At 48.3% G+C, this 14,956-nt stretch overlaps 1 protein-coding gene across 1 annotated transcript; it reads right to left on the bottom strand.

Moving 5' to 3' along the window:
* Positions 1-2,190: 2,190 nt before the first annotated feature.
* LOC125943539 (uncharacterized) lies at positions 2,191-14,590 on the bottom strand. Its single transcript, XM_049662907.1, has 2 exons — positions 14,419-14,590; positions 2,191-3,550 (listed from the first exon to the last, which is right to left on the bottom strand). The coding sequence occupies exon 2, from the start codon at positions 2,980-2,982 to the stop codon at positions 2,191-2,193; it is 792 nt and encodes a 263-aa protein (XP_049518864.1). The 5' UTR covers positions 2,983-3,550; positions 14,419-14,590.
* Between the last annotated feature and the right edge of the window lie 366 nt (positions 14,591-14,956).

The following is a 14,956-nucleotide window of genomic DNA, read 5'->3' as shown; positions in this document are numbered from 1 at the left end:
CGACTGCCATTTGCCGAATCCATGAATTCGCGTAGGGCAGATGGAACAAAGACAGATGGAAGGGCAGATGGAACAAAGGCAGATGGAAGAGCAGATGGAACAAGGGCAGATGGAAGAAAACCTAAAGCACGTACTCTCAAATGAACCTCGAGAAGCAAGAAGTCGTTTCAATTCAATAGACGTATTTTTGCACTAACATTAAACATTGTGGCACTTTAATTGAGATATATTTATTTCGCACTTGCCGGACCCGCTAGGTTTTCAGGGGTGGCGAGGCAGACATACTCGCAAAAGAGCTCACTAAAGTCCTCAAGAGCCGCAAAAAAATATTGGAGTATGTGACTTGGAGCAAAGGGGGGACCGCCAAGAAACAATGATCATAAACTTGTGAACTACTGGTCCAGCAAACGCTAGCGCAATATTTTACTACGTATCCATATCGACACGTACTACTAACATGCCTTGTCTAGCAGCGGCTGGGAGTCAAACGTGTAAACTTGAGAGAAGCTGCGTGCGGCTCCCGATCCGTAGCCAGTCTGCTAGCCCTTACCCTGACTTATGGGCCCCATAACAACTCGTCCAATTGTCAACGGCCTGCCAATTGCGGGGCATATATACAGTCAGTACAGCAAATTAACGCTCCGGCGTCACGAGGACCCGATATCGCCAGGCCGATTGGCCGATTGTCAGGCGACCTAGTGTGGCAGCCCCCGCGTTCAGGTACGATCCCCTCACCTCTTAAGGTGGTAGGCCACATTCAAAAGTAATTTTTTGTGCGAGATTGATTTTTTTATTTTTACATTTTGTGTATGCCCAAAAATTCAGCAACATGTTGCAAAAGAAATTGTATTCCTATCACCATTAGTTAGGGAGTTACAGTGAATTTTCCAACCCATACTCTCGTACAGCGAAACTGAAAATCAGTACTATTTATTTTATACAAATATTTTTCAAAATTATTCAAACTTCTTTTTTAATTTGATGTTGTCGCCGAGCAGCCACACGAACAAAAGAATACTCTCGTACATCTCATGGGGGATCCACCTAAGAAGCTGGTGCATTTACGGTCTCTGTTGTTTTTGACATCTTCCACATGGTTTGAAGATTTGTTTACGTTTTTCTCAAAACAAGACTTTTCTCCACCTCATGTTACGCAAACTTTGGCAATGCTTTTTTTAATGAATATTTTTATATTAAATTTTGCACACTCATTCCTCACATAGACATGTGTGCAACCAACTCGAACAAAAGAAATTGATGCATTTTTTTTTCATTTACAGCTCATTTTGCAAATACATTTGGTCAAAATTTGCTAATTTTTTTCACTTTGCTTAGTTTTTCGAACATTTCTTCCATAATATTTATCACATTGCATTTATCCTAGTTCATTTCATAGGCCTCACAATTAGCCACATAAATACCAAAACTTTACTCAATTCAGCGATTCATTAGTTATCACTGCTGGCGCGACTAGCACTTTTACCACATTTTACAATAAAAATTACCTGCAAAAAATAAAATTAACCGTTTTCTGCACCTTAAGTAGTTAGTTTATTAAGTTAAATAGGGCATGTTTATTCCGAGAAATGTCCTGGCTACCGATTTAAAGAAATTTGTTTTGTGTGTGCGGCCTGCCACCTTAAAGCGACACTAAAGATGAGAAAACTGAATTGAGCTGTATTAGCAATTCGCCCTTCCACAATATCAACAAAGCCTCCCTTACCGTGAGAGGATCGTGCGTCTTCTTTGCTTGGTAAGCGAAAGGACGCAAAACGAGAAACGGGTGGCATGGCGACGCCGCCTATAAGTTACCGTACGTCCCCGACGTCATGGATTAATTAAATTAAAGAACAATTAAATTACTTCTGAGGTTTTATGTGTCAAAACCACGATATGGTTATGCGGCACGCCGTAGTATGGAACTCCGAATTATTTCCGACCACCTGGCGTTCTTTAACGTGCACCCAACGTACGGTACACGGGCGTTTTTGCATTTCGCCCCCGTCTAAATGCAGCCGCCGCGGCCGGGATTTGATTCCGCGGTCTCGGGCTTAGCAGCGCAATGCCATAGCAACCATGCCATTACGGCGGTTATTTTCGCTTTTAATAAACAACGTATTACCGCTAAATTAACAAATACAGAGTTTTGAAAGAACGCCTTATCAATCTAAACTGATTTATAGGTCATCTTTAGTGCCCCTTTAATAGCATGCCGGATTCTTTGTTTTTTTCTCTCTCTGACATCAACGCAAGCCTGCACTGGCAACAACCGCATATTGAAATACTTGCCAAGTCCTTGAGCGTTGAAAGCGAGTACACAGAACGTTGGTCGACCGACTTTCGCGAGCGATTACGACCGGTCATTGTCGTCTTTTGGGTGTAGATCGTCGGGCTAGGTGTCGCCCCTGCGTCGCTTTCACGCCTTGTCTGTTTGACACCTCCCGCTTCTGCATGTGGCGAGACGACTGTCACTGCGCTCGGTTTCTTGTGCACTTCTCCGCCGACAGCACCGCCTTCTCTTCCGCCTCCAGGATTCTCGACAGTATCCCGTCCTGCATTTTCCTTGGCACCAGCATTGGCAGTGGTCCCGACGAGCGGCTTGCCGTCTAACGCTCGGCTCTCAGCACAGCTGCCAATCCTCCGTCCTGTATTTTCCTCGGCTTTGGGATTTGCGGTGGCCCCGACAGGCGTCTTGCCGTCTACGTCGTGGCTCGCAGTGGTTCCACTTTGGCCGCCATCCTCCTTACTTTTGCTACCGTCGTCAAAGCGCGCGTTCTCTGATGTGGCCGCCGAGCCTGAAGAAGCAACGCGAGGTCCTTCGTCGGGGCTCTCGTATCTCCGCTGGGGCGAATTTCGTTCCACGTGACTGAGGAAGTCGGTAACCTTGGTCTCTATTACTCCGGGGTTGTTTTCCTCTGATGGTGCCTTCGGCTGTCGTTCATTGTCGACGGCTGGAGGAGACAGCAGCGCGTGGCTGAGCATCCGCACGTCGTCGTTGTGACCTCCTGTCACGTCCGCGACTTTAGGTTTGTGCCGTTTCCCGTGATGCTTCTCCTGATTTGCTACCACGTCGGCCTGGTGGTGCGGACCTCGGCTTGACGGCTTCTGCGAGGGGTGTCGCCGTTGTCGCTGAGTCGGACCTTGACATGTCGCCGCTGCAGTAAGGGCGGCGGTGTCGGCGAGGTCCTTTGGCTGCTCTCTGGACCCTATCGGGGACTTGTGTTCAGCTGCTGGATCTTGTGGCCTTCCAGACGACCGAATTGCGGTGTCTCGTTTTGCCGAAGGTCGAGGCAGGTTGCTGTTCGGGGACACCGGCGACACTGCATTCTTTGCAGACGATGAAAGCGGAAGAGAGGACCGCTGACCCCGAGCATACTGGTGCCGCACGTATACTCTTCCCAGTTTCACGAGACGTTCCGCCTTGCAGTAATCCTTGGCTCGAAGTTACAGGAGGGCCAGGTGGGTTGGACTTGGCGTCCATACTTGATGGAATGCGCTCGCGATGCCTTGGAGTTTTGGCACGTGTCGCTGGTTTCCAGAGTTTTATGACCTAGAAACAAGAAAGGCCAAAATGTTCCATATAAAAGCCTCTAGAAATTATCTGCTACGATATAAATATTCCAGTTCGATCGGTGCCCTGGAAGGCAAGATGCTGCCACTGGGCAATGGTACTGCGCAAAGCCTTCCGCGTTTATAGGGGAAGAAGGTCTTCACCTCTAGACTTTCTGCATTACCAGCAAGCAGCTCGTATCCGCATGTGTCACTTAAACTGCTGTCACTCTCGGCTCACTCACGCAACGCATCTGCACATTATCCCCTTCAATCACGAATTATGTTGCACTGTCTATAAGAATGTCAAAGTTACATAGTCTTACTCCTAAATACTGCAGACCCAATTGAAAGAGACCCAAGCTTACAGGTCGGCTATGTTTTGTACATTTTATAGTGCGTCTTCATAACTACAGAGTGATTAAACATGGACTTATTGTACATGCAGACATGTTGCATTTTTCTGATTAAAATAGTTCAATCACAAGCTTAAGTTTAAAGCATACACATAAATAAATATTTGGTTCAGGCATTACGAGAAAGAAAAGAAAACTGCGATTTTTCCATTACTGACGAAACGTGATACGTCGGACACATTCAAACATGGTAGAGCCCTCAGCAAACGAGGTTTTGTGTGTCAATGTTGAGCCAATTTAGTGAAATGAAACTGCACCGAGTACGCAGATGGGCCAGTTTACGTGAAGGTTATGGCTAGTATTTTTTTTTTTAAGACAAAGCGCGTTACTACTACTTTTCCCTATCGCGTATGTTTCTAACCTCTTATCGTGGGTCGATATGTGTTACTGTGTGAGTGCCTCTGGAAACACTGGTCGCCGTGTTCGTGTATATACATGTGGTCTCGAATCCGGCAGCTTTGATGCCTTCAGATAGCATATGTGTGGGTTTAATGACAAGTTGCCTTCACGCAAAAAGTTCACGTAGACGTGACGCCTGCGGCAAAAAGGATGTTCGACATCCGCCGCCAAGGAGTGGTGGCGCTGGCTAACAGTCCCAGGGTTAGTTCTAGTAGATAAACATAAGTACCCCAGAAAATGTATGGGAAAACGGCGCCGCGTTAGCTCAATGGTAAGAGCATCGCACGCGTAATGCGAAGACGTGGGATCGTCCCCCACCCGCGGACAGTTGTCTTTTCATTCATTTCCATCAATGTATCATTTCTTTAATTCAATTAGTAAGTGCAAGTAATTTCCCCTATGTTGGCTTTGGTGTCATTGTTTGTTGGCCTCTTATGATATTATTAATAAAAATCGTGCCCCTAGTTTCCTTTATCTAGTTTATATACAGGGTGTCCCAGCTATCACGCAGCACGATTTAAAAAAAGAGGAACGACGTTACGCGAAGCAAACCTAGTGCGTATTGTTTCCAGTACAGCGGAGCAGCCGCCAGTAATTCTTTCATTACTGAGATTTCATTACATTTGTGGGCTTCTCTCACGCGCAGAAAAACACTTATGTAGCACATATTGAGCAACAGAAAGCTGTATCGGAAGTTTTTCATGTTGCTCTACAACTTTCTCATTGACACTTTCATAATTAGGACAGTACTTCTCGAGTTAGAAAATTAATTACAATTACCTAATTAAATCTCAGTAACGAAAAAAAAATACTGGCGGCTACTCCACTGTACTGGAAACAATACGCACTAGGTTTGCTTCGCGTAACGCCGTTCCTATTTTTTTTTTTTAATCGTGCTGCGTGATAGCTGGGTCACCCTGTATATATACAACTTAGCGCGTTGAGGCGCTTGGCACGTTTTATTGTAATATCAATTATATGAACACTCCATGCGATCTTTCGCCGTCGTCCATAATTACATGCATAAAAATACTGATTCCCTTAGTTTCATTACGTTTTCTGAAGAACATTACTCACATTACCTGAACGTTTTACCTCTGCCTGAAAAGTTGAACGCCAAGTGGCGAGATATGTCTATAGGCTTGTTCGTGTTCCAATTTCACAGGCTGGTGCACAAATGCAACTGCATTTAACAAGTCAGATTAGACAGCTTTACTTGCTGGAACGAATTGTAACACAACCAAGCAGACCCCGCCAGTTTGTGCCATCCTTTCCCCGCTCATAGTAACCATAGCAGTACTTGTCGGTGCGGGGTTTCTGCAGCGAAGCACCGCGTCCCTCCAATCGCGCCAACATGCCCCCCCCCCGTGTTAACTGTCAGAACGCCAGCCGAGGAGCTCCTGCTGCACGGCCGCTTAATGAAACGAAGGTCGTGTTCTAGCCGATGCATCTCGCGGACACCGAGTACTTTCTGTCCATGTGTGTCTGCGCACTTCACGCCAAGCGTGCTTATTTATAGCCAGCTTATGTTTACTGCCATTCATGCTGACACTAAAGCTTACTTCAGGGAATGCTGTAGCATGTTGTTATCGCATTCGTTGTTTCGCCCTTACGGCGAAATTTTGATTTTTGTAAATAAATGTATAAAATTCTCCAACGGCCTGATTCGAACAGAGGCCATCTAGCACAGAAGACTTGATGCTGTAGCCATTGCACCACGGACGCGTTTCCCCCATAACGGCGTGCCTCATAATCGGATCGTAGTTTATGCATGGTAAATCCCGGAAGTTATTTAAAATTATCGCTTCATCATACGCCAAAATGTGAGCCGATCCCGAAGATAGTGCAGTAAATATATTTCAGTCCGACGCTCCTCGTATACCCTCCAAACGCAAGGAGTGCAGCGATAAAGCGCTGTGCGCAGTGACTCCGCCTCTATCTCCCCCTCAAATCGCTCAATACAGACTGTCTTTCATCGACTTCAACCGGAGTTTGAATCGCCTTCCAGCTCTTTCCTTTTTGCTCGTCACTGCTGCACAGGACTGGTTAAATAGCCCTATGCATGTAAGCGCAACGCCACATATCCCAGTAAATCGGTTGCTTCGTCGCTCCTCACTTCCGGATTCTTTCACGAAAAACCCATACCGGGCCCCCTAAGCAGAGAAGCGTTTTCACCGTGAACGCGACGCTCTCTCCACAAGACACTGACTGCGGATGCCGCATACGTCCAAGGAACAAAATGAAACCGAAACCAGGTCGTTCGCACACGCTTGAATACCGACGGCAGGCCGATCGCGTCGAAGCTTTTATGGACGTGTAGCCATGCACCGTCTGTGATGGCAAGCAACGGCTGCGGGGTTGCACGGGACAAGACGCGGCAACACGCGCTGCTCATGCGGCGTGCTGCTTTGCGCGAGCACTCGTCGATTTATGCGCTGTCCTTCCGGTCCACAATATTCCATCCGATGACCGACGCGTTCGACAGCCGAAATCTGACACGCTGAGATTCGCGAAATGTTGCCGAAATGAGCTCACTCTTTAAAAAAAAGTATCACAGTTTCGCCCTAAGGGCGAAGCAATGAATGCGATAGCAACACAGCAATGTCATACGAAGTAAGGTGAGCGGCTTTGGTAGCAATATGAATTGTAGTAAACATGAGCTGATTAAGTAAGCAGGTGTGCTGCAGCGTAAGTAGACCGACATGAAGAGAGAGAGACTCGATGACCACGAGAAGGCGCGTCTGAAATCATGGCGTTGATGAGAAGCGCTTCCCGTGGGCAGCGCGTGCGAAGGGACACACCTGTAGTGCTGCACTGCCGATCCGGGCAGCATTGCATGTGTAGATGCGTTGGAAAATGTGGCCCGACTATTACTAACTGAATGAACAAGCGTGGTGTGAGCGCGCACAAACAGGAATAGATCACACTGAACGACTGCAGACAACGACTGTCACAACGCTGGCAGCGAGCGTATATACGCCGCAGCGGGCGAAGGTACGTGCGGTCTATCGCTTCAACGGAAACTGAGCGGCGAATGCACGGCGCATAAAGGTCAGAGCCGTGTGGAGATAAGAGACAGTGCGGACGAGCGACCAGCGCGGTTGTTGGCAGCGTAGAAGTGCGCCCCTCCCCCCGCGCTCCCTCCGGCGCTGGCTTCCCGCTTCCTTGCTTGCGCGTGGGTGATTGAGTGCGTTCGCTCTCCGTGATAGCGCGCGTCCCCGCACGCTTCCGCTCGGGCATACGGCGCGCGGCGAAGATTTTATCTATAGGGAACCTCACGACGACGGCGACGGCAACGGCAGAAATCCGGTAGAAGTGTCCATATAATTGCTATCGCAATAAAAGAACCTTCAAACTATCAGTTTCATTTTAATGTTATCTGGGGTTGTGGGATAACCAAGTACACAAGCTGTATACGGTTTGTTGTTAATGGGAACACCACATTTTGTTCCCCTGTATATGAGCGGTGCACTCCAAGCCGTGCAGCCTCTAATCCTACCCAAACGAAAAAGTGGTCGCAGTTTCACCTGAAAGGCGAAGCATCAATTGCGATAGCAAATTTGTAGAGAGCTATACGGAGTAATGATAGTAGCTTTATCAGCTGTATAAACTTCGACGTGCAGCAGCACCGGCAACACGCAGAACTGTTTTCGACGCCGTCGGCGTTTTGCCCGCGTTCGCACAAAATGCGTGCGGCGTTGGTGACTGTTGCCGGAGCATCTGATATAAATAGGCACTTGGTGCCGCAGCTAAACGTCGCCTCCCTTCCCTCCCCCTCCCCCCCCCCCCCCAAAGCCTTTCGCGCGTCGGAAGAAGGCGCGTTTGCTCTACATATATGGTGATTGTAAAGGAGGAAAGAGACGCCTACTTCTGCAGCCCTTCAGGGAGCACGGCGCAGAACGCGCGTTTGTTCGCCGTGCGTTCACTCACCGTGAAAGCGCGCGTCCCTTGCGCCCTTTCACTCGCACATACAGCGTTCGGCGCGCGGCGACGATTTCATCTCCACTGACGTCATACGGAACCTCACGGCGACGGCGACGACGACGGCGACGCCGACGGCAGAAATCTGCTTTGGAGTGTCCATATTAAAAGTAGGATCTATCCGAACTTTTATTTGTAAGACAGGGTAAGCCGAGAGCGATCGCCCAGCCGTAGCGGCAAGGGCTTCTAAGTGCAAGGAGGCGTTCTCGCTTGTTAATTATAGGGCCTTTAGAATTCTACCAATCTCCCTACACAAGGTCTACGCTGGGTCTTTTCACTACCTGCAAAGTTTCTCCTTGGCAACTCTACCGTAGAGGATTACGGTAGAGTTGCCAAGGAGAAACTTTGCAGATAGTGAAAACACCCACCGTAGACCTAGTGTAGGGAGATTGTCTTGTAGAATTCTAAAGCCCCTCCAAGGATTACCCGCCGCGGTGGCTTAGCGGCTACGGTACCTGGCGATTGGAAGGTATGCAAGGTGGTACCGCTTTTCAAGTCTGGTGACGTGAACTCACCATATAATTACAGACCTATATCAATCACTAGAATTCCTTGCAAACTATTAGAACATAATATTTGCTCATGTTTAGTTAATTTCCTCGAGTCTAATGCATTCTTTACGACGAAACAGCATGGGTTTCGTAAATCATTTTCGTGTGAGACGCAACTTGCTTGACCAATGGACTTTTCGCTGCTCTTGACAATGGGTGTTTTGTCGCTTGTATATATTTCTTGGATTTTCGGAAAGCGTTTGACCTTGTCTCTCACCCTCTATTTCGTTTGAAGTTAAGCAAATTAAATATCGGTCCTAACATTTTTGCCTGGATTGAAAATAGAAATGGATCTTTCTAATAGAACGCAATTTGTGACAGCTAACAATTTTCATTCCTCTTCCTGTCCAGTTGCTTCCGGTGTGCCGCATGGTTCTGTCCTCGGCCTACTTTTATTTTTAGTCCACATTAACGACCTGACTAATTAGTTAAATCGTGTATCAGGCTATACGCTGATGACGCTGATTTATCGCATAATACAATCCGACACTGATCTTTCAGCACTTCAATCTGACCTCGACGCTATAACTAACTGCATGGTGCAACGCATAGCAAATGCATTTGAACGTTAAAAAGTGTAAAGTAATGAGAATCTCCCAAAAACCTTCTACTTGTAACCCTCCTTTATCACACTGATGGCTCTGTACTAAATCACGTTACCACGTATAAGTATTTAGGTGTTCACCTGACTGCTAATCTTTCTTGGCAAACCCATGTTAACTACGTCGTTAACAATGCTAATTGTACATTAGGTTCATTACGCCGCAACTCTTCAAGGGCAGAAACCTCTCTTAAATTTAAATCATACAATACAATTATAAGGCCTAAGCTTCAATATGCATGCGCTTACTGGGATCCCAGTAAAGAATGTTTTTAATAACCAATTAGAATCAGTACAAAACCGTGGTGCGCGTTTCATTCCGTCAAATTATCACCGCTTTTCAAGTGTATCGTAGATGATACACATTTTGAAGCTTCCTAACCTTTCTCTGCGCAGAAAAGTGTTTCGTTTATCCTTATTTCATAATATTTTTCATAATTCACATCTGAAAAATTAACTTCATAATGAGCCACCTTATTTGTGTTGTCGTATACAAATCACCGTCGTAAAGTTGAAATCCCTTTTGGCCGATGGAACGAAAAGAGCGATGGAACGAAAAATCGTAGGACTAACGTTAAGAGACAGGAAGAGAGCGGCGTGGATCAGAAAACAAACGGGGATAGCCGATATTCTAGTTGACATTAAGCGGAATGGAGCTGGGCAGGCCATGTAATACGTAGGATGGATAACCGGTGGACCATTAGGGTTACAGAATGTATACCAAGAGAAGGGAAGCGCAGTCGAGGACGGCAGAAAACTAGATGGGATGATGAAGTTAGGAAATTTGCAGGCGCAAGTTGGAATACGCTAGCGCAAGACAGGGGTAATTGGAGATTCCAGGGAGAGGCCTTCGTCCTGCAGTGGACATAAATATAAGCTGATGATGATGATGGTGATGATGTCCGAATTCTATCATCACAACGCATGACCATGCTTCCACAAACTATGGTCGAGCTTACCAACGCCTTAACGCCGTCCACCCGTTCACCGATCGATGGCAGCTCTTCCCACCACACGCCTGGGCTAGGGTCTTCGAGGTCAAAACGCAATCGGGTGATCTCAAGCGCAGCCGATAAGTTTACCAGACCTTCACCTATAGCGCCGCCTGCCCACGATGGAGCCGCTGCAATCGGGTCCTCACAACGTCGCTGACTCTGTGGAACTACGCGATCTGCCGCAGCTGCCCTCGCCACCAATAGATTATTCGACAATCTAATCAACCTTAAACCATGTGCCTCATATACAGTTTCCGCATCGTGGCTGCAACTCCTAATTAAAACGTGCGCTTTGTGGCCGGACTAAAAAGTTCGGTGCTCCACGCAATCCTGCTTTGCGCCAAAACCCCACAAAGGCGTCCAAAGCCCCAGAGTCCATGATCCCGCGATTTATTCAGCCTCCTGCATTTCAAATTCATAAATCTTATCCGCCGACGTTTTCCGTGTTGGCGCTTACCCGAACGACCACAGCACGAAGCCGCCCAGCGATCACTCATGTGAGCGGGCCGGGAAGACTTGCATTAAGGCGCCCTAATTTAGCCCCTCAACCCCAGCTCCCTGGCCCAGTCGTGAGGCGAATGCTAGGCTGCTCTACCACCAGCGCTCGCTAAGACATCCTGCAATACCCACAGCCGCCGGCTTTTCGAAACATTACGCAGTATAACTCCACTGGAGTTGTGTAAGTATGCGTAAGCATTGTGCCACTTGCTTGTCTACACGCAGCCCCAAAGTTGATCCGACAAAACCCGATTAACGCTTATCGGTCGTTATCAACCTTATGGCAATCGATCCCATCCTTATCGACCCTTATCTCTCCTTATCCCTTATCGGTCCTTATCAACCTTATCGGACTTGATCCGGCCCTTATCAACCCTTATCTGTCCTTATCAAAATTGATCCGACCATTATAAGCCCTTATCGCTCTTTAACACCGTATCCAACCGCGTCGAACCATTATCAACCATGATGAAAGCCATAAGCCCTCATCGCTTCTTATCATCATTATTAACTGATTGACTGGGCTCTGACATTGACAGGCGCGCCGGGCTGACCTACACTGGTAGTTGCTACGGGCTCTGTGTGCGCTATGGATGTACTGGGCTCGTCTGGCGATCGAGATGCCGAGCGCCGAGCGAGAAGGACGAAGCAGCAACGCAAGCAGCGGCAGGCCGAGCGCGAGTCGACTGACCCCGAAGTCCGCAAGCGCTGGGCACGAGCTGAACAAGACCAGCAAAAGGCGCGGGCTAGGCGTGCCCAGGAGACTCCCGAAGAACTTGCTAGGCGGCTTTTGACAAGGCAAGACGGCATAGCTTAGAAACTCCGGAACAGCACCCATATACGCTTGCGCGTAACTGAAACGTCGCTACAATTTTATTAACGCGATAGCGTTAAGGGCCCCGTGTCGCAGAAAATCCGGCGTCGGTGTCGGTGTCGGCGTGGGTGCGGGCACGCCAGCGTCGTTGGTGGAAATAATCATCCCGAACCACCCCGACCGCGCAGGCCCTCCGCGTGGAGCAAGGCGTTATATAGTGAACATAATTGAATTTCTCATAAGTAAAATCCGTCAGGAAAATCGTAAAGTAGGATTAAACCACAACCTACAGACGTCACAGCGTCGGATTGTAATTTGACCATACAAAAAAACATAACTCTCTTACGCCGAAATTCAAACACAAACCTCTGTACCAGCATTTCTACACGGCAGGCGCGCGCGGAGGCGAAGTTGCACAAAAAAGATGCAGTTACCGGGAAACCTTATAAGCAGCAAGGAATCTTTGAATGCTATCGTGTTCCACTCTTAAAGGCGAAGCTTAAGTGTCCTCAAAATGTTTCTTCTTTATGGAGAGCATCGTGTTACACGTAACGGACGGACACACAGAGCGACGGACAGAGGCTTAGTGTCCTCAAAATGTTTCTTCTTTATGGAGAGCATCGTGTTACACGTAACGGACGGACACACAGAGCGACGGACAGAGCTCCTGCATGAGTCGCCTAAGAAAGCTTACGCATAAAAGGGCCCCTCACCAGGCCTGGTCATTTTGAGCTGACAAGCGCATTGCATACAATGCGCGCTAACATTCGTGTCTGCATGCTAAGTATTATATCGCTACGCGCCGCGGAAAGAGCTGAAATTTCAAACCAAACGCCATTTTCCCTTCTCGAGGGCGCCGCGCTACCAGCAGGAGAGTCGACGTCAATCGCGTAATTGGGTTACGTACATGGCCGTGCTGTGACGTCAATTTCAGTGACACGTGGCTTCGAAAATTATTGAATGCAACATCAGTTATTTGTTTAATCTGTTGCTTGAATAGGTGAATTAACGTTTAGAGAAAAAAGTCGCAGTTTCGCCGGGAAGGCGAAGCACCGATTGCGATAGCAAATTAGTAGACAGCTGTACAAATTAAGGATATTAGTTTTATCAGCCGTATAAACTTGTAAACATTCGCTTACTAACTAAATTAACAAGCACTGTATCACGCGCGCACACGTTAACATGAACACAACTCACTCGATGACCGCGGAAGCTCGCTGTCAAAACGCTGGATTGAGGAAGCGCGGCGGCAGCAGCGAGGGAATTGGCCTTCGTGCTGCCTCTCGCTTCAACGCGAACTAAGCGTTGAAAGCACAGCGCATACGAATCTACCAGCACTCGGCACACTTTGTCCACATCGCTGATCACGTTCAAGATACGGCGCCCGGGCGGCCGTGCCATGCGCAACAGCCGCCGGAGTAGCAGGCTCCTCCCCCCCACCAGTCCCTCCACTCCCCCCGGTGTCTCGCGCGCGGCGGAAGACGGCGCGCTTCGTACTCGCTTTCCACCCTTATGCGCGCGAGATTGAGCCGCGATAGTCAGCTCCCCTCGCACGCTTTCACTCGCAGATACAGCATGCGGGGCGCGGCGACGGTGTTATCGCTCTTGGGCTTTCTAGGGAACATCACGGCGACGACGATGGCAAAGGCACCTGAAGTGTCCATATAGTTGATCCAAACAAAATGTATGCGTATTTGTTTTACTTGACATCATAGCAATGTATATATGTAGTTCCATTTCGTCTGCTTGTTCCCACGTCGTGCAGATCACGCGCGCAGAGAAACGAAACTGTCATTTTCTACCGTGTTCCAGGACCGCGATCATGCTCTTTCATCCTCTCACGCTTGCCTTGGTGCATACCGCTGATCAGGTAGCGCGCAAAGTCGTCCGCTGCGGGAAACAAGACAAACGCAACAGCTCGCGCGCGAGATCGTCACCGAAAGAGCGCCCCTCAGCAAAAACGCGAGAAAAATAAAAGAAAAATAAGGCGGGGCCCGTGACGTGTCCGTCACGTGATCCTCCAGCTTCGGTGGAGAGCGCAGGGAAGGAATTCTTGCGGATGCTAGACGGGGCAAGTAGAGTCTATCTATGTATGTTGACGGTGACGCTCGCCTCCTGAAATCATGGGTTCGCGGCGCTTCTATTAATGAAGTAATTTGACAAATTCTTGCTGCAAGACACTCCTTAGAGGTCACGTAGCAACTTCCAGCGTATAAACAAAATTAGCTATGTGGCCTGGTGAGGGGCTGCTTAAAGTTTGTTCGCGCCGCCAACGTGGCTGCCTGCACGGCGCATCTGTCGGCGATTCGCCAACACGACCCGAGCGACTCGCACTATGCTTTCCTCAACCGAAACGCAAATTTCGTGTCCATGTGGAGAACGCCCTGCGCGCAGCAGCGCAAGCTCTCTTTCCGTCTTTACAGCCCCATGCCGGCAGTGTACCTCCATGCATACGTTTCCCGACATTGTCACGTGCGGCCCTGCACAGATCGATCATGGCGGTACGCCGCTCACAGGAATGTTTCGCAGCTAGTTGTAATTTGGGAGCCTTCGCCTTCTACATCTAACGTTGTACAACAGCAATTACCTCAGGTAAATTTAGACGGATGCTCACCTTTTTCTCCTGCGCTGTCTTCTCCGACGTCGGTAGTGCTGTAGGCGTCCACTCGGTGCTGAAGCTGACCTCTCGGCTGTGCTAGTACGTGACCTCGCGATCCCGAGCTGTTCTTCTTCTGCATGGCCACGCGGGCTCGCTCGCTCGCTCGCGCTGCTCGCTTCTTAAACCATGGCGCTTACCCGCTACCTGGGATTGGCCAAGGAGCAGGTGGTTATAGATGAGGAGAGTTAAAACTTAAAACAAAAAGAAACGCAGGAAGAATTTGTACAAATTATATTGAAATAAACCAATTTTAGTGGTTCTACTTCAAGACTCGTATTTTTACAGCGAAACTGTCTATGGCTAGGATTCTATGCGTGTCCGTCAACACATCTGCGTGTGCAAAATCCCATCTCCCCAATTTGATGCAAAATCGCTTCATTCCATGCAAAAGCTTATACGTCTCATCACGTAGATATGCATTTTGAGTAGATAGGCGCCATTTTCGAAATAAGTAGACTCTCACATAATAAATGTTTCTCAAAGATTTGCCGCT

Source organism: Dermacentor silvarum, chromosome 2 (assembly GCF_013339745.2).
Source record: "Dermacentor silvarum isolate Dsil-2018 chromosome 2, BIME_Dsil_1.4, whole genome shotgun sequence".
In the NCBI taxonomy this organism is placed as follows: Eukaryota; Metazoa; Arthropoda; class Arachnida; order Ixodida; family Ixodidae; genus Dermacentor; species Dermacentor silvarum.
This window is presented reverse-complemented; position numbering and strand designations above follow the sequence as displayed.